Source organism: Stegostoma tigrinum, chromosome 23 (assembly GCF_030684315.1).
Source record: "Stegostoma tigrinum isolate sSteTig4 chromosome 23, sSteTig4.hap1, whole genome shotgun sequence".
In the NCBI taxonomy this organism is placed as follows: Eukaryota; Metazoa; Chordata; class Chondrichthyes; order Orectolobiformes; family Stegostomatidae; genus Stegostoma; species Stegostoma tigrinum.
The window spans coordinates 4,988,376-5,014,617 of NC_081376.1; the positions used below are offsets into that span (position 1 = coordinate 4,988,376).

Here is a 26,242-nt window from a genome sequence, read left to right on the forward strand (position 1 = left end):
AATTCAGTAGAGGAAAAAAAGACAACAATGCATGGATCTCAGGTATTCAAGCTTCTTCACATTTGCAGCCAATGATAAGTGCAATTGTCTTATCTTGTAAAAATCTGCCAGTTTGTTATGGAATAAAGACAATTTGAACTTCTGGTGATGATTTTGTTTTTATTTAAGAACTCAGTGAACAGAAGTTGTGTCAACACATCTTTAGGACTTCAGACAGAAAAAGCTTCCCACTCAAAATAGGGATAATAGGTACAAAAGGCCAATGGTTTATTTACAGTATTCAATTGGAAAATTTTACCTTTGATTTGTTCAAGCCTAATCTGGACAGCTGGCAGATTGGAACAATTCACATTCAAATAAAAGTCCAATACTGAAAAATTGGATGATTTTTTCCATCTGTGTCCAGCACTAAAGTCTGGAAAAAAAACTTAAAACAAAAATCCTAAAACAGATTGCATTGGCAACACCAGAACTTTAAAATTCAATGGTTATTCTATTTAGAGACGTTCTAGTGCATTAAACTTTCCAATGAGAAGCTCTGAAGCACAGTCTAGGTGTAAAAGCAAGAGTTATGTTTAACAGAATCAAGCTGCATCTTAGTTTAACAGTCTACAGGCACCAAGCTTGCAAAAGCCTGCCATTTTACAAGTATGCTGATCTGTTGAAATTAACAGTATGCTGTTTAAAGTTTGCATAAAAAGGAAGTAAATGCAAGACTGTAATGAGTACAAGCAATAGGTATTGTATGCATTACCCCCCCAAAATAGTTCCAGCACTTAACTGCACATGTATTGTACCTTTTCCACAGATTTTAAACTAACCTTATTTTTGTTAAAAAAAATTATACACTGAGTGGAACACAGAGGATCATTGTACTGTATCTAGGATTGGCTGTCCATTTTCAAATGAAAGTAGGCTTGGCAATGTGCAGTAGACAGAGGTCAAAATAACAGATTGCAGGCAAGTTATGATAAAAGCATTTTTGTAAAGGTTGTAAATATTAGAGAACTTCTAAAACATAAACAGTAGGGCACATTTAAGAGGTGTTAGCTTCTCTTGCCATTTTCTAGACTGCAGCTCCCATTTTATTCAAAGTTCCTTAAACTACACTTGTCATTTTAGGTTATTCATGTGTAATAATGCAAATCAACCAGCAGGCTAACAATCAAGTCTGTTTCTACCACTAGTTCTGTTTGTGTAGCATAGAAAGTCATTTTATTTGCTACAAAAATTTTAAAAAGTTTCCACAATTAAAAAAATTGTACATCTTGCTACTGCAGCAAGTCTTGAGACTCATTGCACCCCTGTTGGGTCTGAGTCATTTGCATGATCAGATCATGGACCTGGTTTAGCCTCTTTACAAGAGGGTCTCTTCAGGTAAACTCAAAGTGGGTCATCAGTGGAATTAGCAACAATTTGTTCAAGTGTTCACAACAGAAAGAAGGTGAAGTCACATGACCAAATTATAGTCCAACAATCACAGGCTTCAGAAGCACTGCTCTTTTGTCAGGTGAGGTCAACCAGTAGTTGTGATTTCAAATAAATTGGACTAAAATCTGGTGTTGAGGCTTGTGAACTTGTCTACCTCAGTCCAACACTGGCACCTCCAATTCAAAAGAGTATAGTCACATTTATTTCTTGTTAGTACAATTCCCACCCCCATGAACTTCCAAAGCTTAATTTTCACATCTGGGGAAGGGATTGTGGCTTACAATGCTATAGGTTACAAATAACTAAGGATTTCTTTTTGAAGTGATCTATTTCAATAAGCTAGAATCCATAATACAATCCAAGTGTTTCCAAGTGTTTCGGCAGTGCTAATCATGGTGATGTGCAAACATGTACCAAAATTAGGTAGCTACAGTAGAGCCAAATAGACCAAGCACCCAGAGAAAATGTCAGACCACCAGTTCAGGCATGTGATGTGATACATGCTGCTATCTTTAATCTAGGCCTTGATTTTTTAGTTTTAATGTTACTATTTTATTGAAAAGATTTTAATCAACAAACAGCACAAGTTTTACTTAACAATCCAAATCCTTTTACTTGGAGACCTGCTTAAAGATAATGCTAATTGCCAAAACCCATTAAAAAGGGATATTTAAACTAAGTGGCAAAATACCTGAATGCTTAAAACATTCTCAGTCATTAAAATTGCTGCTCATGAGTCTCAGAGCCACAGATTAGCAGATGCAGTTGAGAATTAGAGGCAGGCTGTAGATAGTCTTCTGCGGAACGAAAGATTTCCTTCCAAATTCAGTGCCTGTTGAATCTCAGGTGAAGTCTGAGCAGTTGAACAGATACCGTGTGAACAGCAGTCCAGAGCAAATCCAGATTACATCCAGAGCAGAGTGAAACCTGAATGAAATTTAAAGGCGTCTGCAGGCACCAATGTTTGTTCTGCAGTTTGGACAGAAGTGTTCCACATCCTTAAGGCCATCAATGCAAAACGGGATCAGACAGCAGCCAAGCCAACACCTATTATAAAGAGGTCAGACAATTAGAGCACATCTAGGACAAAGTAGTTTCAAGACAGACTGATGAATTAAGACAATAGCCCCTCAAAAAGGAGATGACAGCAAAACAATTGAGGAGTAAAAGTAGTCTAATGGAGGCACCACAGAACAATATGGCTTTAGTTGTAGACTTGGAGCTAGACTGTAACTACTGAATTAAGCCAAAAGTAGGATTTTACTGTACACTAAAGTAAGTTTCTCATGAGCATCCCATAGACCCTTATTGCTACAAATTCAGTTTTCTACAATCTAGAGTACACTCTTTGCACTAGATTACAGTGAATCCAGCCATTAATGCTAGTTGATCTAGCCTTATCGTATCTGTTTTTGAAACCCATACTCAAACATCTAATACACCTCACTTCCTCTTCAGCCAAATGATCAATTACTGTGATCAGAGGTTTTTGATGCCAGACCCTTTCTGGACACACATTACCCTCAAAACCTCCTTCCACATTTGGGAGTCTCTTGAAACACCCAACATAGCCTACATCACCAAATCACTATTAGTCAGGAAATTACCTACTTTCATTCTGAAAGGTAGATTCCAAACTTTTGATGTGACTTAACACATCTTTTAACTACAACTCCACTTATTGAATCAGCACCCCTCCCCCATCCTATCGCCAATATCCTGCATTTCCCATGCCTAATCTAGTCTGCATACTACATAAGTGTAGCACAGCCAATCCACCTAACCTGCATATTCTTGGGCTGTGGGAGGAAGTGAGAACACCTGCAGAAAACCAGTGGACACATGGTGAATATGTCTGCATGCAGGTTGCAAAGTCACCCAAGACTGGAACTGAACCCAGATCCATGATGCTGTGAGGCAGCAGTGCCAGCCTCATCTTCCCACACAAGGCTAGGAACAGAATCTTAGTTCCTCAGCCCCCGAGGTAAGTTTTTAAAGAATGTTTTTCTGCAAACTTCAGGAGGCCTTCCATATGTCTGGTATTATTGCCCCTTGGAACTGTCAGAGGCATGTGTTTGGTGACTTGATCAGATTTGGCAGTATTCAAGTTTTCTTTAAAGAAACTGGCTCATGGTTGTAGCTATTCACTGTCTGACAATTTTTGACACCATCCTGCAGTAGGATATACAGTAACAATTTCTTGCTTGGTCATGTTCACAGGCTGAAGTATTCACTTTTCCATGATCAGCACTCCATTATCTATTCTGCAAGTGGGCCCCAAAAACAATAGCCCATTTTTGCACCTATACAGTTTGCCAGCTGACTGCTCTTATCAGCATCTACAGAAACAGCTTTGTATTCATGCAAAAATGTCCATTTAACCAAGAGGTTAGATGATGCAGGCAGATGTATTTTAAAAGTGAATTTTATGCAAAGATTTTAGGGAAAGTTACATTGACAGCCTACCCAACAAGGAAGAGGCCTCCACAACTTAGCCAGGTTAGTGCACCTGGTGTGTAGACAACATGGGTTAGCACTAACTGGTTACAGGATGCACAGGTAGTCTGCGTTGGCTGGAAACCGAGTTGCCTGGGCTGTACGTAAACAGTCTGCACCACTAAAGGGAAAGGAAGAAAAACAGCATATGAAATGCATCCTCCATTCAGATGATATTTGGCAAATTTAAAATAGACCAAAGATCAAATAATTAATAATTCTATAGTTTTCTCTTGAAATATGCCTCCCTCGAATTTGTGGTCTGCAACGTATTGGAGCAATACTGGCAACAGCTCAAACCCAGCCTGCACAACTGAACAAAGTAGATTAGAACATAGAAAAGTACAGCACAGTACAGGCCCTTCAGCCCATGTTGTTGTGCCGTGGAATAATCCTGATAAAAATAACTAACCTACATTCCCCTCAATTCACTGCTGTCCACGTGCATGTCCAGCAGTCGCTAAAATGTCACTAATGACTCCGCTTCCACGACTACCACTGGCAAAGTATTCCATGTGCTCACAACTCTCTGGGTGAGGAACCTCCCTCTGATGTCTCCTCTAGACCTTCCTCCTAACACCTTAAAACTATGACCCCTCATGGCAGTCAATCCTGTCCTGGGGAAAGTCTCTGGCTATCGACACTATCCATGCCTCTCATTAGATCAATAGATTCTTAAGTGTTCAAGCATTGTAAACACAAAGGCAACAAGCATGAAAACAGCCAACAGCAAGCTTGGAGATTAACCCATTCCAGATGCTGTGTTTTGGTTTAAGTGCAGGCTCAAGACTTAACCCTTTCTTGAAAAAAGTCAGTAGACACTATGCAAAGAGAAAAATGCCCATAAGTCCAGATTGCTACTGTAGATCAGGAGCAAGTTTGACCATGAAAACACACCAAGTTAGTCTATTCCTTTGGCACAAACTAGCTTCATTACTTCAAGTATTAGCACATTCTACAGGCTACAACATGGAAGCTGTCCACTCATGCAGAAAAAGGGGGCATGTACTCAAATTCCCCATTTCACAAGCATCTAAAATGTATGTAACCAATTAAGAATTCATTAGCTTTTTTCCTGATGGGAAAATGGGCAGAGTAACAGACTTACCAACAGGAGCAGCTGCAGGCTGGGGTGGATATGGAGTAACTGGCACCCCAGGAGCTCCCATGGGAGGTCCAGCAGGATAAGGTAGACTGTCAGTAGCTGCTTGGTAGCTTGGTGGTTGCATAGAATCCACATAGGTAGGGGGTGGTGCAGAAGGACCTTTTGACTCCATTTGAGAAATATATCACCTAAAAAAATAAAATACAGTTTGAAATAACTTGCACATTACTTAACTCTTCCAAACTGTACACTCGACTCATTTGGAGCAGTTTGACAAATTTCCAACATGTAACTTTATTCAGATTCATGAAAAAAAAGGGGGTCTTTTGGTCCAGAATCTGCACCATTTTAACTATCACCAAAAATACTAATCCAACTTCCCCACACTTGTCCCATTCAAAAGATATGGGACATTTGAAGTACTCAATTTTTTTTTCCTAAAAACAGGTTGGAGAAGGCTTCCAACCTCCACTATCTTTCTAGACAGCACATTTCAGATTCAGACACCCAGAATGGAAACATTCCTTACCATCCAAAATCCCCCTCCAAATTGTCCCCACCTTAAAGTTACAACCATTCATATCTGATCCCTCAGTAAGCCATTGCTTAGGGCAAACAGAGGAGTCACCACTAGTGTTGGTCCAACCAGCAATGGCCACAGCTCATGATCCAAAAGGACACCGATTCACCAGAGACAAGGAAAATACAGAAGAGCAAAAAACAAATAAAACTGGGAAACATCTCACAGTACTCAACTTTAGGTTTTCTGTAACATTGTTACTTTGCTCAGGAAGGTTATAATACATATTAAAAGGCCAATATAAATAATCAGAGGGTTAGATAGGGAGAGCCTTTTTCCTAGGGTGGTGATGGCAAGCATGAGGGGGCACAGCTTTAAATTGAGTGGTGAAAGAAATAGAACAGATGTCAGAGGTAGTTTCTTTACTGAGTAGTAAGGGAATGGAACGCTTTGCCTGCAACTGTAGTAGATTTTCCAACTTTAGGTACATTTAAGTCATCACTAGACAAGCATATGGACATACATGGAATAGTGTAGGTTAGATGGGCTTCACATTGGTATTACAGGTCATCACAACATTGAGGGCTGAAGGGCCTGTACTGTTATGTTCTATAACATCTTCAAAATAGTGGAAGTTGTGGGGAACAATTACAATGGGAGAGTGTCCCAACAAGTTTTAGGAAAAGATTTTCAAATGAGGCCTACAGAGTGTCCTGTCTTTGCTGACAGCTTCCAAAAGTTACTATTAAAGAATTCACTGAAGGTACATGTTTAAAACCCATAAGAATGTTATCCTTGGGGGATCAGCATGTCTTAACATGTTTTGCCATAAGGAAAACAGTTCTTTCCATCTGTTTAGAATGGAGCCAAGAGTTCATGTCTCTAACACTTCAAAATCTGGAATGCTCCTCTTCAGCTGAAATTCCAGGTTTAAAGACAGCAAACTATGAAGTAAAATCTGAGAATTGTCTAATTTATTGGCACTAGTCACACCCCATCTCCTAATCACACACTGAAAGGAGAAGAGGAGCTGTTCTACATCTATAGTCCCAAGTCACTGGAAGCCATTGTCACACTGCACTCAAATCCTTTAGGAAAGAGGTGGTACAAGTGTCTGGTTTAAGGAGTCAGAATTAAATGAAGTGCCTGACTATCACCATCCTCCTAACATACACTGGTTTGCTGTTACCTCCACCTGGCAGTCAAAGTGGCCAATCTGCATCCACTTGGCCCTGTGCGCTCCTGGATCAGAACGACTGCACAGCAGAACAGAACAGACTGTTGCATTTCCATTACCCAAGCTGCTGTAGTTTAAAAAATGCCCTTCCTTGCATCCTCATGGTTGGGGGGGGGGGGGGGGGGGGGGGGGGTGATGGGCACGTTGAAGAAGAGATACTGTCCTTTAAGTCAACCAATCTTTTTGAAGGATGCCCATAGTTTTGTTATTGTCCAGCCTACTGGATTGTTACAATATCCTTTTTAATTCACTCAGAAGGAAAGTAATTCTGTCTGACTCCATCACCCCACCCCTTCCCCTAACAGATCAAAAAAAGGGAAGTTAGCCCATTTGACTCTGCATGTTAAGTATTAGGAAAGCCAAGTTAAACCAAAAAAGGGTGAGAAATCAGATGTATCAGTGTTTGTTTTAAAACTTGTTTCCTGGTAATGAAAAAACTGTGGGTGTAACCGGAGAGTGTGGGAGAACTTGATCACAAGTCATGAAAGTTAATGTTCCACTAAAACAAACAATGACTGTTCAGGTTGGAAAAGCAATACCTGGTTTCTCCCCCCTGCTTCTGCAGCCCCCCCCCAAAACAAATGCTGGTAGGATAGCTAATTGTGGGGGAGCAAGTCCACTGGAAGAAAGTGTTTGGGCTCAAACAGTAGCCAGGTGTACATGCAGTCCTGTAAGCAATTTCAAAGAAGTGACACCATGCTATATTACCAAAACATTGACTCCATGGTTAGCACTGCTCCAGTGTGCCAGGGACCCAGGTTTGATTCCATTAAGTTAGGATACAATGTTAAAACTCCATGCAGTGTCTGCATGGGTTTCCTCCAGGTTCTCTAGTTTCCTCAGTTGTAACGTGTGGGTTAGGTGGATTAGCCAGGCTAAATTTTGGGCTCCAGGTGAAATGCTGAGGGTCAGTGGTATGTGGCTTCTTTCTGCCTTGTACAAGTTTTGAATGTTCTGGGCACATAGCAATCCGATATTCCGGGACCAGTCACTTGGGCAAGGATAAAAATCATATGCCCACATGGCAGCCTGGCCTGGAGCAGATTTCAGATTTTGTAATCTTCACTCCCCACCCACAGCGGGATTGGCACAGAGCACCCTATGACCCTTACTCAATAGCAACAATGCTCAAAAGAGTGGAGAGCAGCATTAAAACAAGCCACAAGGACTTAACTGGCATCCACAAAAAAGTCTGAAAAACATCAACATTAGAAGCATCAACACTAGTAACCATGTTGAGCTGGAGTGGTTTATTCTTCAGACTCATTACCCTCATACAATATGCAAACAGTGTGTACACAGAGCTATAACCAAGTGCTAGAATTAAAGGGCCATGCAGAACAGAATTAGACCCTTCAGTCCAACTGGTCTGTGACATGCCAACCTTCCTCAGGTTCACATCCCTCTAAACCCCTCATTTCATATAGACATCTGACTGTGGGCCCCAAATCCATGTGTGCGTTGGGGGGGCACCCACAAAGAAGATGCAGAGAAGCGGTCAGGAGTGAGTGAATGGGCAGAACTGCAACCCCATAGGCCACACAAGCACTGGGGAAGTGGGAAAGAGTCAGGATGTGGAACACCTGGGAAGTGCCATCTTTGGGTTGAAGAGATCAAATAGAAGGCCCTTCCATCTCCCATCCCCAAAAAGCCATTTCAAAATAATCAACTGTGCCATTATAAATAGATCAAGTATTTGAAAAGGGTCAGCCTGTAATTAAAAAAGTTAACCAATGACACATCTGCAGGCAAATTGCCTAGTGTTGGAGAATAGTTGAGGATTTGACATCATATTCACACCATAAAATATCAGTTAGAAAGAAATATTGCAGCAGCTGTCTGGTTCCTTTGGTTCATACTGTAATTGACAATCCATTAGTGAAAAAGTACTACAAGTAGCTTTGAAGAGTTGGCCAGGCAAGCAATGCTGTAGCAAGGTCCAGTGTGAACTTGCTCATTTGTTTGAGCAGATTACTGCTCAGGAGACAATGGAATGCAAGGTGTTCAGATATCCAAGCAACATGGCTTAGAGTAGGCACCATGCACTGTGTTTTACTGAGCTGCTGTTTCAGCAGTTTTCCTTTAAATCTGACATGATGGACAATAAATAAACTGAGCAACAGTTGTTTGCAACAAGATACAGGCTTGGGGGGGGGGGGGGGGGGGGGAAAGAAAGAGGTGGAGGGAGGAAGCCACCTTGGTTCAATGACAATTGTGTCAAAGTTGAGAGCTTGGGCAATTTCACTATTGCTGGAACAGGTCAAAGTGTGACAGCATGTTACAGAAATTGTAAGTAGTACAATACCATTCTGAACAGCAAAAAAAGCCACATTGTGAATTCTGATAAAGGGGATGTGGCAGTATCACTATGCTGAATGACACTGAACAGAACTAGTAGAACAGGGTATCCTTGAGGCACTGTGGGCCATCAGCTGGCAAACTGCACTTCAGCCCAATGTATTTGCCCCTACCATTACCAGTCTGAGATAATCACAGAATTAGTGTGCAGAGGGTGTGCCAGGAGACACCAGTCATGCCCAAAAGGGAGGCATCAACTTGGCAAAGCTACCAAACAGTACAAGGTCATAGACACTGTCAAGTGATTCTACTGCCAACAGATCAGATCTTAGCTCTGTAGTCCTGCCACATCCACTCAGATAACTGAAGAGAACAATGGAAGGCAGGGATATACAACATTTAAAATGGCATCTGGATGGTATACAAATAGGAAGTGTTTACAGAGGGCTAAGTGGGACTAGATTAATTTAGTATGTCTGGTTGGCATGGACACAGCTGTACAGGTATTACTCAATGCAAAAATTTGCATAGCTATGCCCAGTACAGAAGATAGGGCAAATCTAACCTAACTAGTTATCAAAAGAATTGCATGTGCTGGAAAAATTAGGATAACAGTGTGGAGCTGGATGAAGAAACTAAGCAGGTCTGGTGGCTTTTCAGAATACTGCTTTAAGAAAGTCAATCTGGTGATGAAGTACAGAGAATGGCATTGCCATGGGATCTTTATCTAGATAAAACACTGGACCAGCAATATTTCTACACAAGAGGACTTTGCTGACAGGTAAATGTGTGAGCCAAGTGCTAATGAATTATCTTTGGCTTTGTGGGGGTGGGCACAGGAAAGGCATAAAGCAAGCCAAGTTTTCCCAAAAAAGTGTCCTTTGAATTAACTGCATTGGAAGTGCAAAGCCAGCATACTCTTCAGAAAAAAAATCAAAACAAGAAGTTACCATCTGCTCCTTTGGAGATCAGGTCAGCTAATAACTTCATGACTGTCTCAAGCCTCATTTCTTTATGTGAAAGGATTACTTTATCAGAAGTGGTGTTGTTTGTATTTGAACTCTGCAGAAGAGTTCATCTAACGAAAGTTAACAAGGCCCAAGAGTTTAGAACACATTCTATTACTCAGTCTTCCATACCTCCATTTTAAATTTCATTGAGGGGGAGGGAGCAACAAGTAGAACCTCCCTTGTTCTACAGCTTAACGTGAAGTCTACCCAGGACATGAGAACTACTAAAGCTAGTTATTCCAGTCTAAGCTTCTTCCCAAAAAAAAAAAACAATATTTGTCCTCAATTTGAGGATTTTTGATCTACTTCTTTTGAAGAACTTAATGGAGGAGTTTACCACCAGGAAAATCAAATCATTCTCTACACAGATTGTTAGACACTCATTTTAACCACTCCATCCATGTAATAAAGTCATACAGCATTGTGTTAACCACAGGTAAGCCCAGGTGAATGTTTCATGGCAGATAAGTGAAAGTTAGGTTGTCATTCATGACTAGGCCATTTGGCAGTTAAATATAGACATCCATAGGAAAAACTTGCTTCATTAAACACATTTTTCCACAAAGTCAAAGTCCTTTCAAAGTAAGGAGTGGTGTTCAATTCATATTCCATTTCACAGGATGTATTAATATTACAGGTTTTCTTGGATTGAAAGGAATTATATTTAGTCCGAGTGGTTGTTTAAGGAAGAAAAAAGTAGTAGATACAAAAGAAACCATGGTAGTTAGAGAAACAGATTTCACAGTTATCCCCTCAAGTTGCCCAATAGAGCTGTTTTAACAATGTTGAAACATTCTTGGTAAGGTACAGTGTTTTATCTTGCCAAGAGTAATTTCACCCAAGTTCAGTGCTTGAACTGGAGTTACAAATCTCTTAAACAGAAAAACCAGTCTTGATACTTGTATAAATCAGAAGCTTTCTTGGTGTTTAAGTGGGAAAAAAGTCAAGATCAACTTGACAAGGCCTAAGTAGTAGGCCATTCAACTTATCAAGTTACTCCACTATACAAATTACTGGATGACTAGTTACAATTTGGGACTTCCTGCCTTGCACCCATTACCTTTAATTACTAATTAACAACCTCAGCCTTTTAAAAGGCTCAATGACCCAGCCTCTGCAGTAAGAAAATGGCACAGATTCATTAACTGAAGAATTCTTCATCTCTGCCCCAAATAGGTAGCCCCTTACTCAGGGATTATCAAGTCTTAGCTGCCCTCTGGGGTGCACAATAAGTGCTGGTCTAGCCAGCAATACCCTCATCCCATGAACAAATATTTTCAAAGTATGCTCTGGTCACTGGTCCTTCTGTAGGAAAAACCTCACAGCATCTACCCTGTCAAGCTTTCCTAGTATTCTTGTACAGACCCTCCTACTCAACGAAAACAAACCACTTCATGTCAGGATCAACTTGCTTTGAACCACCTCCAATGCCAGTGCAATCCACGTGTGTTTTTCTTAAAAGCATACAAAGGGCCCCCTATTTTTAGCACACCATTCTCCTTGGGAATGATGCCAAAATGTTCTATTACCTTCTTTATTACCCTGAACTTGGATACTAGCTTTGAGGTATGCACAAAAGGTTCTTAAATTGCTGTGCTTTAGTTTTCCCTATTTAAATAGTGACCCCCCCCCCCCCCCCCCCCCACCTACTCCTCATGTAGAAGTGCAAACCTCCATTATATTCCATCTGCCTAGTTTTTGCCTATGCAACTTGTCCAACTCCCTCTGCAGAGTCCTGAACTTGCTTTCCCACCTCTTTGGGATCAGTAAATTTGATTATGTTTTTTCCCTAACCAAGTCATTAATACATTGCAACAGCTGTGGCCCTAGCACTGTTCCTTGTGGCATGCCAGTAATCTCAGATTGATTTTAAAAATGCTTTTTAATCACATCTAATGAGACTCCTCTTTCCATCAGAAAGACAACACCCAACACTATACCCATGTGTGGAAGTGTGCAGTATCCAAAAGACTACCAATTCTCCTTTATTTACCATGCTCAGTACCTCAAACAAATATCAGGCATGATTTTCCTTTATGAAGCCATGCTGACTCTGCAATTTGATTATATATGTTTAAAAGGTCACTCGTTTCAGAATACAAGAACATTTTCCCAATGACAGATGACCTTTCTCCTTTGCCAATGTAATACTTAATGGAGTTTTCCTAATTCTGTGGCACTTTTCCAGGATCTAAGGATACTTGGAATTAGTAGATCCATCACCTCATTATTTTCTTTAAATATGCTAGGGTAACCACCAGCTGACATTAAGTATGACAGTATTTTTATTTCAGGCTCTTGGTTTAGTCATTTTGGACTGCTATTACCATCAAACACAAATGAGCATTTTGCTCTAGTTTTCAAATACTTTCTTCCCAATTACTTGCTCAGTCACTTTTTTAAAAAGAGGGTTTGTGTTCACATTGGCTTCTTCCTTTATGTATTAAAAGAGCTCAATGTATTCCTGCAGTGACCACACACCACCCCACCAGGAGGAGTAGGCAGGGGAGTAAGAATGTGCCTTTGCAAAAAGTCTAGAGAAAGATCAGAGATAATGGGAACTGCAGATGCTGGATAAACTGAGATAACGGTGTGGAGCTGGATGAACACAGCGGGCCAAGCAGCACAAGTGGTTTTTAGACTAAGTTCATCCTAAAATCGGCTCTAATGCAGGTCTCTTATGCTCTACCTTCTGTTCCTCAGGGCACAGATTTTAAAAAAGGTGACTGAAATAATAGACTCCAGCATCAGTAGTTCCTGATATAACGAGGTGTGGAGCTGGAGGAACACAGCTGGCCAGGCAGATGAACAGGAATGCACCTCATTTTGCCTTGGAACCCTGAAACCCAACAGTCTCAATGTTGGCTGAGCTTCAAAATCTCCCAATCTTATCCCAGGACTAGCCCTCCCTCTTGTCCCCACCATCCCACCTCTCCCCTCACTGACCAACCCCATCCCTACTCTGCCTACTTTAACTTCATCCCTGCCTCCTTGACCTGTGTCTTCTAGCCAGCTATCTGCTCTACTATTCACCTTCCATCACTGCCTCCCCCTCTATTTCAGATCCCTATCTGCACACCAACCCCCATCCCATTTCTAAAGGGTCCAGACCCAAAACATCAGCTTTCTGCTCCTCTGATGCTGCCTGGCCCACTGTTCATCCAGCTCTACACCTTGTTATCTAAACATTGGCTGCACTTGGGGAGGACCAACTTGGCAAAAGACACTTTAGTCTGACCAAAAACTTGGTCTTCCAGTGCAAGGAGATGGACCTCAACTGAGTGGTGCAGACCAATAGAACTGTGCTAAGGGGTACTAAAGTTTGGGGCATCAGCTACTACCAAAGCTCAGTAGGGAAAGACCACCATCCAAGGTCTGCCAGAGTTAACTTGGAGTGGGGCTCTGCTCAGCTATTGGACCCTCTGAGTCTCCAATGCACGCAAGTAGTAAAAAGATGCCTTTGGGTTGTTTGCTGGATATAGCCACAAATGCAGGGTTTCCATTTTATGTTGGAATATGGAGGAGAACTGCTTTAGTGATATTATACAGAGGTATGATAAAATATACTTTGAAATGGAATAGTGTGGACAGCAAGTCCACATATGCATACTTAACTGGCTGTGTTGTAGGGTTTAATATTTCCTCATTCCCATGATCAGCATGCCAGCTTCTCCAGAGAATGGCCCATGGCCTCTCACTAGATTCACAGAATCCCTAGAGTGTGGAAACAGGCCCTTCTGACAAGTCCACACAACTTGGTGGGCAGCATGGTGGCAGGTGGTTAGCTCTGCTGCCTCAGCACTAGGGACCTGGGTTTGATTCTCCCCACAGCTGCATAGGTTTCCTCTGGGTGCCTATGTTTCCTCCCAGTCTGAAGATGTGCAGGTTAGGTGCATTAGCCATGCTAAATTGCCCATGGTGTTCAGCAATGTGTAGATTACATGGGTTACAAGGTGGGGGGGGGGGGGGGGGAAGAATGGGGTCTGGCTGGGATGCCAAGGTTCAGCATGGACTTGGGCCAAAGGGCCTATTTCCACACTGTGGAAACTGAACCTCAGCATCCCACCTAGACCCATCCCCCTGTAACCCACCTAATCTACACATCCCTGAATACTGGTTAATTTAGAACCACTAATGTACCCTCAACTGCAGGCCTTTGGAAACCAGAGCATCTGGAAGAAACCCTTGCAGACACAGGGAGAATGTGCTAACTCCAGACAGACAGTCACCAGAGGGTGGAATCTAACCCAGGTCCCTGGTGCTGTAAGGCAGCTGTGCTAACTGCTGAGCCATCGTGCTGCATAAACAACCTGGGCCACCTTCCCATGCCACCTCATGTTTCCACTCACCCCATGGCTGGTCTCCAACTCAAATCAAGGGGATTGGACCAGAAAATCTTGTCAACAGCAGTGCCAGAAATTGCCATACCTCAGCTGGTCTCTCCTAACCAGGACTTACCATGCTAGCTGCAGGCAAGATGTTTTCATTTAGTCTTAGGTGAAAAAAAGAAACAACACATGAAAGAAGGGGCACGACCCCTGTTAGGTATCAAAAGAAAAAGACAGCTGAAGAACAGGTAGTCTGGATGTGTCAGACTAGAGTGAGATTGAGTCAGGGTAGTGGTTGAGTTTTGCTGTTAGCCTAGTAGTAACTTAAGTTTCATCTCTATGAGATGCATGCCAGAGGATAGTCCAAGTCCTGACCTCAAAAAGGCAGAATGACTAGGAAATGCTTTACTGCCAGTGATTCAGAGTTTCCCCAAATGGGAAACATCTAGAGATGAAGTTGGTTACTACTTTGAAGCAATTAAATGCAGATATATTGAAAGCAGGAAGCAACTGTGGACAAGTCAGATGGAGTGGAATAGTGGTTCAAAAAGGAATGCTCCTTTCTGCAGTTCAAAGTTGCCATCTCCCCCAGGCCACTCAAAGCAGCAAGAGAGTTTAGTTACAGTACAAGTATTTTGTTAAAATAAACTATATTGTAAGAAAAAGGATGACAAGACTGCCATTCTGACAGTTGTCAGTTTAAAAAGGAAAAGGAAATTACTTACAAGATTGCAAACAAGTTCAACCACTAAGAGGACCAGACTGCAGGAGTGAGGGAGGGAGGGAGGGAGGGCCAGCCAGACTGAAAAAACTCCAGCCAGAAAGACAAGTTGTAGAGCTGGATGAACACAGTAGGCCAAGTAGAGGAGCAGGGAAGCTGACGATTCAGGCCTAGACCCTTCCAGACAGGGAGACTATTTAGACTCAGGGGCTTGACTCCATCTTGTACTCAACCCTGCCATTCCACACCACACAAGTTGCCTATCAGCAAGCCACAAAAAAAAAATCACATGCTCACAACAATCACATTATTCAAACCAAAAACAGAAGTAGGAGAAACTCAGCTGCATGTGGAAGGTAAAAGCAGAAGCCTGCATGATTCAAACCCACTTGCTGCAGAATTGCTACATTAAAAAAGTCAAAAGGACCCACTAGTTTCTAGAAGTGAAATAAACTAGGTGTTTTAGGACAAGAGTTTCATTTACCATCTGAAATACACAGTGGTTAGATTACAGACACCACAATACTAGGATTCACCATTTTCTTTCAAATCTGACCATTGTGACAGCAGCATGTCTCAAAGTGGTAGCCACATCCTGGCTCACCCTCCCCAATAAGTTCACAAGTCAAAAAATTTTCCATTGAACAGTCTAGCAGTACAATGTAAATATCTATGTTTGTGCAACAGCCAGAAGTGTGAAAGTATTTGAGAAAAGTAGATTCCCAATGGCTGGTTGTATGTCAAACAGCAGCAGCATGCCAGCAAGCCTCCTGAAATTCCACACAGGCAATTACAGTTAACATAAAACCTACATAGGAACCATTCTATTTTAAGAATGGTTCAGTGATTATTTCAAGCAGGTATGCACCTTTAACTTGCAAGTGACATATCAAAAAGCTACCCGATTGAACTGATCTATTAGACAATCAGATGTAACTGGCAGGTAAAAAATTTCCTAAAAAAGGAACAAAATAAAAATGTTTTCCAAATCAGGATAGTGGTAGTTATTTGATTTAGTAAATCATGTTTTTGTTCAACTTTTTAAAAAGTTTTAGTTCTTGGTTTTGTGCCCAGAAGAGGGCTGTTTTAATTTTTGGAGTTTGGACCCATTGGCAGAGCCAAAGGAGGTTTTTATTTAAACCCTGTACATGCCTGTTTCCAGGCGTGCTCATTCTGGTTGGGAGAGGGTTTTTTCCAAAATTAAGAGAAAAGGAACTTGTGGATTTTCAAACTCCTCATCCTTGTCCCAGGAGCCTTCAATGGGGAAAGCAGCAGAGGAGATTTGTTTCTCCCCCACCCCCTCCAAAAAAGGTGTTTCCTTTGCTTTTGAAGCAGCTGGGGAAAGTTTCTACAATTCTACCCCCTGTTTGTGCCTACCTTGAGTAGTTGGTGGACATGGAGTCAAAGGTCCCATTTGTTCACCAGAAGCAAAGAAGTTCTATTTTTATGAGTAAACCTTCCTGCCTGGTTAGATACAGAGGAGAACTTTTACTGATGCTGCCCCAACTCAGGGGTCTGACAGGGATTATTCCTTTTTGTTTGAAAAGGAGATTAGATGTGACAAGTTATACTGTTTCAGATTAAAATAATAGTAAAGCTTCAGTATTAGAGCACCTGCTCTTGTTTCAGTTCTCTTTCCTTCCATTTTCACTTTAAAGTGGTTGAAGACTCATTCTTCTTGGATTACTTAATTTCCCTTCAAAAATCACAAGTTTAATCACTCACATTAAGGCGAAACTAATCTTGCCTTTACACAATTTGTCATGAGAAATTCATTTCTCACCATTGACTGACTCAAACCCAAAGTGTCACAGCATTAAAATTGCTTTTGCTTCTCAAAAATTGAGACATCAACTCATTCCTTCCCCCACCACACCCCCCCCCCGACCTCATGGGTTGTTCAGTCCACATTGTGTCAATGCTACTGTTTAAGAACCAAAAACAGTTGCCAAAAAATTTCACTGGACTCATTAAAAACTATGGATTCAGCCAATACTGCTTAGTTTCTCCAGCATTGGAGAGATGCCAAAGAGAAACTACTCAAAAGACATTAGTGTTTAAAAAAAAAAAAATCAGATAATGGGAACTGCAGATGCTGAAGAATCCAAGATAACAAAAGTGTGGAGCTGGATGAACGCAGCAGGCCAAGCAGCATCTCAGGAGCACAAAAGCTGACGTTGCAGGCCTAGACCCTTCAGAGAGGGTGTTAAAAATCAAATTGGAAGTAATGTGTTTCCAAGATGAGTCACAACTACTGACCATTCATTTTGGTTAATGTTTGCTCACCATTAGACAGCTAGGTATATATGTGAAATGGTTGGGGGGGGTGGAATTGACAGAGCAGTTGCAGAATGGTCAGCATAAAAAGGGATTTATGACAAAAACAGCAGTGTAGCCACCAGAAACCAAGCCTGCACAGTCCAGGTGTAAGTGTAAACTTGTTTGCCAAGGGGCATAAAAGTCAGCAAGTGTTGTTGATTTGGGCAGACTCCCCAGCTAGTGAATTGCTCATCACCACTCCATACTGCATGGGGCAGGGCTGTAGTCCTCTGATCAGATCTGCTGGTTGCAAAAGTTGCTGAGCCCAACCTACCACATGCTGCTTAATCTACTGAAGTTTCACAATTCACTTCATATACCCAGCACTGCTCCTGGTATGCCCACCTGTGTTCTTCATTGAAAAGGAAGCTAGGTCAAATACAATTCTGCTATTGTTGCCCACAGTAGCTCATGGATACCTCATCTTAAGTTGCCAGATCTGTTATGTTGATTCCATTTGGCACAGTGATTGTACCACACGTCATCCTCAAATGTGAAGATGACCCTATCTTCACAAGGATGTGAAGTGGTCATTCCTCTCAATATGGAGATTGAGTACAGTCATTGTTAGGTTAGCAAGGCAGGATGTGTTCATACCCATGTTTGACCAGGTGCTGCAAGTTAATGGTGTGGTCAATATTGACAGTACTAAATATATTCTATACAACCATCTAAGGTGCAGGATTGGGACATGCCCAAGAACAGTCATATTCCAATAGCTGACTTTTCATGGGGCGGATAACTGTCAGTACAATTTCCCAATGACCAAGATACTGGAAACAATGCTAGTCTGTGCATCCAGTTTATTTTGAGACTTAAGTTTGACATGGCTGGATAGCTTGCTAGGCTTGAAGCCAAGTGAAAAAAGTTAGACATATGGTCAGATGAGACAAGCAAAGCAAACATTGTGCTCCTGTTTTACTGCCATATTTCACGCTATTATGGAGGCATGACAGGGGTGTTTAAAGGCTTTAGATAAAAACACATTAGGGAAGGAATGGAGGGACATGGGCAGGCTGAAGGGATTAGTTTAATGTGAAGATATTTGACACTACAGTGTGGGCCAAAGGGCCTATTCCGGTTTAAAAACAGAAGAATTGCAGAGGTTGTAAATCAGGAACAAAAACAAAGTTGCAGAAAAGCTCAGCTGGTCTGGCAGTATCTGAAGACTTTGGTGTGGGAGGGTCAGACCCAAAGTGTTACTCTTTCTTCACAGATACTGCCAGACCTGCTAAGCTTTCCTGCAACTTATGTTTTGGGCCTGCTCCCAGGCTGTATTGTTTTGTTCTATGTAACAAATAGCTTAATTGCATAAAAAGTTAATTTTAACATCTGCTTTAGTGATACTTGAACTCATGTCTCAATATTAGTCTGCTTAGTAGTGTTATATTGATGCTACAAAATGATTTGCATTATACCATGAAGTGTGCAAACATACAAAAGCAACATGTTAAAGTGTTCCATAGTGCTCAAACAGTGTCTTGGTACCACACCACAAAAGGACATTGGAGTTGCAATTTCAAGCAGTATTGAATTCTAGGAAAGGGAATGTGTTTTTTGGGTTTAGGCAAAAAGAAGGCAATCAATAACTGGGTGAATGTAGTGTATAAAAAACTACTCATTCCTTTCAAATGGATCGCATCCAATTCCCCGAATAGGATCACAGCATTATTGCTGGTAGATTTTCTGAACAATTTTGTATATACAAAAATGAGACCAGGAGGAGGAACATTGCTCCAGTTAATTGAAAACTGGAAACAGGCCCAACCTGCAGGGGACAGTCAGGTGAGCAGTAGGTGTCAAAAAAGTGGCAGAGCACGCCACTGGCCACACTGGAGCTAGAGGAACACAGCAGGAAAGTTAACAATTTTCCTGCTCCTGACACTGCCTGGCCTGCTGTGTTCCTCCAGCTCGTGTTGCCTTTGACTCTGGGGATCTGCAAAACTTGCCACCTCCTGATCAGAGCGGCAACACCTCCACTCAGAATATTATGGGTTCAAATGTAAAGTGTGACTCCAGGGGGAACAGAAATCGTCAGACATTCTAGCCCCATACAGCTGCTGCTGAAGCCTTGTTTGCCCTTAATTGGATGTTCAAAACATGGAATGAGCCCTTCTGGAGGACACAACCTGCACATAGACAGGGTCATTTCATGGTGAAACAAATGTACTATTTCTATTACCTACAATCACACTGACTACATCAAGCAGCAGCTCACTGGCTGAAACAGCTTTGGAGTGACTCAGCCATGAAAAGCACTGCACATGCACTCTTTGTGCTCTCATACTTGAGAAAAATTCTGAAGTGATGTTTGGACAGTACCAGTCAGCATTTCATCAGTAAACATTGGCATCCTGTAGATAAAGTGAGCATGGCTTTTTTTTAAAAAAAGTGACTGACGTGAAACATGATCAAATCTCAAGCTTCACAGAATGCCGAGTCCTATATTCTGGACAGGAAGTTAACTAAACACCACTGGAGGAGTTAGAGATAATGGGAACTGCAGATGCTGGAGAATTCCAAGATAATAAAACGTGAGGCTGGATGAACACAGCAGGCCAAGCAGCATCTCAGGAGCACAAAAGCTGACGTTTCGGGCCGAGACCCTTCATCAGAGAGGGGGATGGGGAGAGGGAACTGGAATAAATAGGGAGAGAGGGGGAGGTGGACCAAAGATGGAGAGTAAAGAAGATAGGTGGAGAGAGTATATTTGGGGAAGTAGGGAGGGGATAGGTCAGTCCAGGGAAGACAGACAGGTCAAGGAGGTGGGATGAGGTTAGTAGGTAGATGGGGTGCAGCTTGAGGCAGGAGGAAGGGATGGGTGAGAGGAAGAACCGGTTAGGGAGGCAGAGACAGGTTGGACTGGTTTTGGGATGCAGTGGGTGGAGCTGGGCTGGTTTAGGGATGGGGAGATTTTGAAACTGAAGTCCACATTGATACCATTAGGCTGCAGGGTTCCCAGGCAGAATATGAGTTGCTGTTCCTGCAACCTTCGGGTGGCATCATTGTGGCACTGCAGGAGGCCCATGATGGGCATGTCATCTAAAGAATGGGAGGGGGAGTGGAAGGTTGCAGGAACAGCAACTCTAGGCTGCAGGGTTCCCAGGCAGAATGTCAGTTGCTGTTCCTGCAACCTTCCACTCCCCCTCCCATTCTTTAGATGACATGTCCATCATGGGCCTCCTGCAGTGCCACAATGATGCCACCCAAAGGTTGCAGGAACAGCAACTCATATTCCGCTTGGGAACCCTGCAGCCCAATGGACTCAGTGTGGACTTCAGTTTCAAAATCTCCCCTTCCCCAACTGCATCCCTAAACCAGCCCAGCTCTCCGCACCCCCCCCACTTCATCCCAAAATCAGTCCAACCTGTCTCTGCCTCCCTAGCCGGTTCTTCCTCTCACCCATCCCTTCTTCCCACCCCAAGCTGCACCCCCATCTACCTACTAACCTCATCCCACCTGTCTGTCTTCCCTGGACTGACCTATCCCCTCCCCACCTATCCTCTCTCCACCATCTTCTTTACTCTCCATCTTCGGTCCACCTCCCCATTTATTCCAGTTCCCTCTCCGATGAAGGGTCTAGGCCCAAAACGTCAGCTTTTGTGCTCCTGAGATGCTGCTTGGCCTGCTGTGTTCATCCAGCCTCACATTTTATTATTACCACTGGAGGAGTGCAGCACAGAGTCCTAACCAAGTGACCTGGCAACTTCTACACAAGCAGTGCAATCTCAAACTTTAATAGCCACAGCAAGAGAACAGATGACTTAAGAAAAATTCCAAGTAATTTAATCCATTAGTTAACAATACATTGAAGTGAACCAATTGTGACTTGTGCAGTGGCACATTGGGTAAAATCTGGGATATTCTAGGAAGTGCAGACAACAGCACACCCCTTACATTACATGAAGATGCAATTTAGAATCTGCTCTGCACTTTTCATTTACACATATGGAATTAAGATTTCCCATGTGTGGGATTAACATTAATCCACTTCAATCCATTGGAAGTAATTCCATCAATTGAGGTTTCCTTCAAGTACTGGGGTGCTCACCAAAAGCTATGAAATAGGTAATGTGACCACAGAGTCAAAGAAAAAAGTAACACTTGCCTGAAAATAGATCTCTGCGTTAAAAAACCTCAAACACTCCCTAAGCACGCCGTGAATTTGGCTGAAGATGCATTACTTTTATGGCAGGCAGTGCCATTCTAGAAGTATCTAGCAAACTTGCGCTGCCCCCGCCGAGTACTGAGCACTGTTTATTCTCTTACTGGAGAGAGAGGAGTAATTGCATGGGGGTGGGCAGTTCAGAAAACTCATTAGATTAACTCCAGAAAAAAGACTTGCCTCACAAGGAGGGATTGAGCAGTTAAGACCTAAACTTGACCAAGTTTTGGTGAGCAAGAGGCAATCTAGTTAATTTGCACAAGATGCTAGTGGGAATGACAAGATAGACATGGAGATGTGTCTCCACCACACTGCCCCCACCTCCAACCTAGAGGGGCAACCCAGGAGGAGAGACCAGTGTTAGACTAAGGTGTAACAGATTTAAACAGACAGGAGAAATGGCTTCTCTCATAAAGGGTCTTGACTATCGCCTTCACGACCCCAGAGCATGGTGGATAATGTGACCCTGAATAAACTTGTCAGATAGATTTTTAAATTAGTGATGGGTTGAAGAGTTACAGGGAATGGGCAGAAAGCAAACTGAGGCAGAGATGAGATCAGCTGTATAAGTGTATCAAGTAGCCTAGCAACACCGCTTGCCGTTCACAATATTGATCTGTTTTCCTTGTGGAAAACAGGCACTGGGCTTCAAGCAAAGCAGCACCTCCACTTCAAAAGAAATACAAAATTTCCTGATAGAGTGGCACTTTGCAACTCTGACCCACCTCCATTCAATTCAGGTGGGCAGTCTGAAAATTTGTCCTGAAAAAAGTGTTTTTGGACTGAAAAACCATTTCAGTTATAAAAATGTTGCTTGTTAAGTAGCATGTAATTTTAATTTGCAGATTGCCTGTACTCTAAATTGAGGTTAGCCTTCCCTCAAACTTGATTTGAGAAATTTATTGCATTCATTAATGGTAGCAGCTTAAAAGCATTAAGATCAGTAAGTGCCGAACAAAACACTATCCCACAGATTCAAGAGAACATCAGTAGCCACAATTAGGATTAGGCCATTCAGCTCATTAAGCCTGTTGCATGATGCAATCAAGTTATGGTCAATTTTGAAATAGGCAAGTTATACAATTCTATTAGGGAGGGTCACTGGACTCAATATTAATTCTTTCTGTACAGATGCTGCCAGATCTGTACAGTTTCTCCAGCATCCAGTCTAGTGATGGATGTTATAATACTGAAGTTTCAATTCACAAAATCCTTAATACAGCATGAACATTTTTCACACTGCTGCCTAGATTAACTCACACCAAATCCTATTCAAACACTGTACCAATGGTCACCAACTTATCATTTCATTATCAATCAAATCCCTTCTACCAGCAATCTACTTTAATACTGGCAATCAGCACATACCATGTCTGAAAAACTAAGTGATGGCCATAGCTGCAGCTCCTTAAAACATGGCTTTCTAACCAAGCTTCCAGTCAGCTAGCTCAGGGTCAAGTGTTAAGAGAAACAGTTGGAAGGTACCTTGGGGCATCTTACTACATTAAAAAGACATGCATGAAAGTCAGGAGATTGACAGTGACAATAATGGGTCACACTGCTCAAATGGTAGAAGCTTCCCATACAGCACTCAGCCTTTCATAGTCATTGAGTTCAAGATCTTCAGCATTATTCAACATTTTACATCCTATTGACCCTGATTACAATCTACACCATAGCTAGATCTAGATTTTCAGTAACTACATTATTATGCTCGAGTCAGAAAGGTTAATTCTGGACAGCCATAAACACCACCCATAATGGAGGTAGTCGCAAACCCTACTATCACATTTAACGTGAATGAATAAAGCACCCAAGTGTTAGCAGAAAGTTCTGACTTTGTATTCATGGCAGAAGTTTTATCTGGAGATTATTGTCCTGTACATTAGTTCAGCTATGAAAACCTACTAGAGAGATCTTCATATTAAAACATAAGATTGAGACTAGTGGACAAAACAGTTTATCAAAATAAAAAGGACTCAACATTTGTTTGAGAAACTTAATGACTAATGCCTAGCAATCATCAACATAACCTGTAATTGTTACCACAACAAACCAGATGGTTCTCAACAGAATCTGGCCAGGCCAAGCAGCTTTTCTCCATCTCACTGGAGAAAGTAGATCTAGTTTCCTGAAGAGGATGGTGGCAGCAAGTCTCAAGAGAAAGAGCAGAGTGTAGTTTATAGTGGCAGCTCACAACCTTGTTATACACTTCAGTGAGAAACAACTCCACACACACCTACCATACTGCTCTGGATAACATATGGCTCTGGAAGTTTACCCAGCAGATACTGCCTTCAATAAAGAGGCACACAAAGATCAGAAACACAGTCACCAGCATCCCCCTCTCTGATGAAGGGTCTAGGCCCGAAACATCATCTTCTGTGCTCCCGAGATGCTGCTTGGCCTGCTGTATTCATCCAGCTCCACACTTTGTTATCTCGTATTCTCCAGCATCTGCAGTCCCCATTATCACCAGCCTCCACACTCAGGTAAAGCAGCATGCTTTCACAAACAAACGTTTACCTACAAACTTCACAACATTGTACAGTAGTTAAAAACCATTGGCTTGAGTGGTCATGTTCATTCCACCAATCCCCTATAGACAGCTTGCAGTTTACAGGTGTATTAACCCATTAAAAAGGTGGCAAAAGCATAAGACACTAGAAGTTTATTTTCAAATCAAAAAAGAGTTGCGGCAAAACTCAGGTCTGGCAGCGTCTGTGCAAAGAAAGTCGAGTTAACATTTCAAATCCTGGTGGCTTTTCTTCAGCTTTTTAATTTAAAAGAACTCCATTTCCTTATAAGTCTAATGCAGATTCAAAATCCACAACGAGCACGAACAGTTCGTTTTCCATTTAGGCTCTGGCTACTTAGTACTAAACAGCGATAGCCTAATAACCCTATTTCCAACCCCACCCTTAAATTATTTAACAGAAACTGCGTATGCTTTAATGGCAATGTTTATTTTAGCTAGTGTAAATGCACTTTGCTTAATGACCGGTGAAAACAAATTTCAAATTAAACCGAGCTGAGATCAGTTCGCTACGCTTAGGGGACTTTGCGAGTTGAGAAATTTGTGGATTCTTCCGTGAAAAGTAAAGACACTTCTAAAAGTAGTTAGCTATTCTCACATCATCGTGGTAGCTAGCTTTAAAAATAGAGGAGTTGACCTAATACAGAGTCTTATGACTAATTAAGTAAGATGTACTAACTTTCATCTCTTTACCAGGCACCAGGATTTATAAAAAGCAAACTATTTTAAATACAACGATGTGAACAAGTCACTTTTGACTCAGTTCAAACAAACACCCTCCCTAACATTAACATACACAACATTGCTTGATTTGAGGGGCGGGGGTGGGCTACGAGACACTTTCTTCCAGAACGTTTACAACATTACAACTGATTCTAACCCACACACCATCATCGTACAAAATTTTTACTTAAAAAAAAACAAAACACTTCGACAAAGCCCAGCAAACGAACTAGAGAATTGCAGAAATACCAACGAGTCCTTTACCTCAAATCCTTCAAATGCACCACGTCCGACAGCGGTGTAAAGGGACCCCTGTACCCGTATAATAAAACACAAACAAACCACACACTGTAGCTCTGTCCCTGAGTATGAGCCAGTATCATCTGACTCTATTTAACACATGACGCCGCACTGCGGCGAGGATCGATCGCTATTAGCTGATTGCCAGCTCGCTCACGGGCACTAATGGCCAATCCCAATCAGTCAAGCACTTCTGCCGACCTCAGGAAATTCCCTGCCTTGGAGGGCTTTGGAGACACGGCAGTAATGTCTCTACCTCTGAACCAAGAGACCCGAGTTCAAGCCCTAGAAGCATGAAATAATGTCTGTCAAGTATTTTTAGCCAACTTGTGTCCAATGAACTGTCAATGGGACAAGAAAGTGCTCACATTAACTTGCTTGGAATCTCTAAAGCACGTTAGGTAGGCCACTTCTGGAATACTGTGATAACAAGGTGTGGAGCTGGATGAACACAGCCGGCCAAGAAGCATCATAGAAGCAGGAAGGCTGACATATTGCACCTAGTGTTCAGTTCTGGTCTCCCTGCCGTGGGTAGGTTGTTGTGAAACTTGAAAGACTTACAAGGATGTTGCCAGGGTTGGAGGGTTTGAGCTGTAGGGTTAGGCTGGGGCTATTTTCCTTGGAGTGTCAGAGGCTGAGGGGTGACTTTATAGAACTTCATAAAATCATGAGGGGCATGAATAGGGTAAAAGGGTATTTTCCCCAGGGTAGGGGAGTCCAAAACTCGAGGACATATATTTAAGGAGGGAAGGGAAAGATTTAAAAAGGACGTAAGGGGCAACTTTTTCACACAGAGGGTGGTGCGTGTATGGAATGAGCTGCCAGAGGAAGTGGTGGAGGCTGGTACAGTTACAACATTTAAAAGGCATCCAGATGGGTGCATGAAATGGAACGGTTTAGAGTGATATGGGCCAAATATTGGCAAATGGGACTAGACTAATTTAGGATATCTGGTTGGCATGGATGAATTTGACCGAAGGGTCTGTTTCTGTGCTGGAGAGCTCTAAGACTCTGTGATTCTTTGCAGAATAAAGTGGACCTCTTATGTAGGTA

General features: G+C 42.1%; 1 protein-coding gene across 1 annotated transcript; it reads right to left on the reverse strand.

Annotated features, from left to right (window-relative positions):
- Positions 1–145: 145 nt before the first annotated feature.
- litaf (lipopolysaccharide-induced TNF factor) lies at positions 146–25,281 on the reverse strand. The gene is made up of 4 exons (XM_048552232.2): positions 25,154–25,281; positions 5,036–5,220; positions 3,898–4,048; positions 146–2,478 (listed from the first exon to the last, which is right to left on the reverse strand). The coding sequence occupies exons 2-4, from the start codon at positions 5,202–5,204 to the stop codon at positions 2,370–2,372; spliced, it is 429 nt and encodes a 142-aa protein (XP_048408189.1). The 5' UTR covers positions 5,205–5,220; positions 25,154–25,281; the 3' UTR covers positions 146–2,369.
- Between the last annotated feature and the right edge of the window lie 961 nt (positions 25,282–26,242).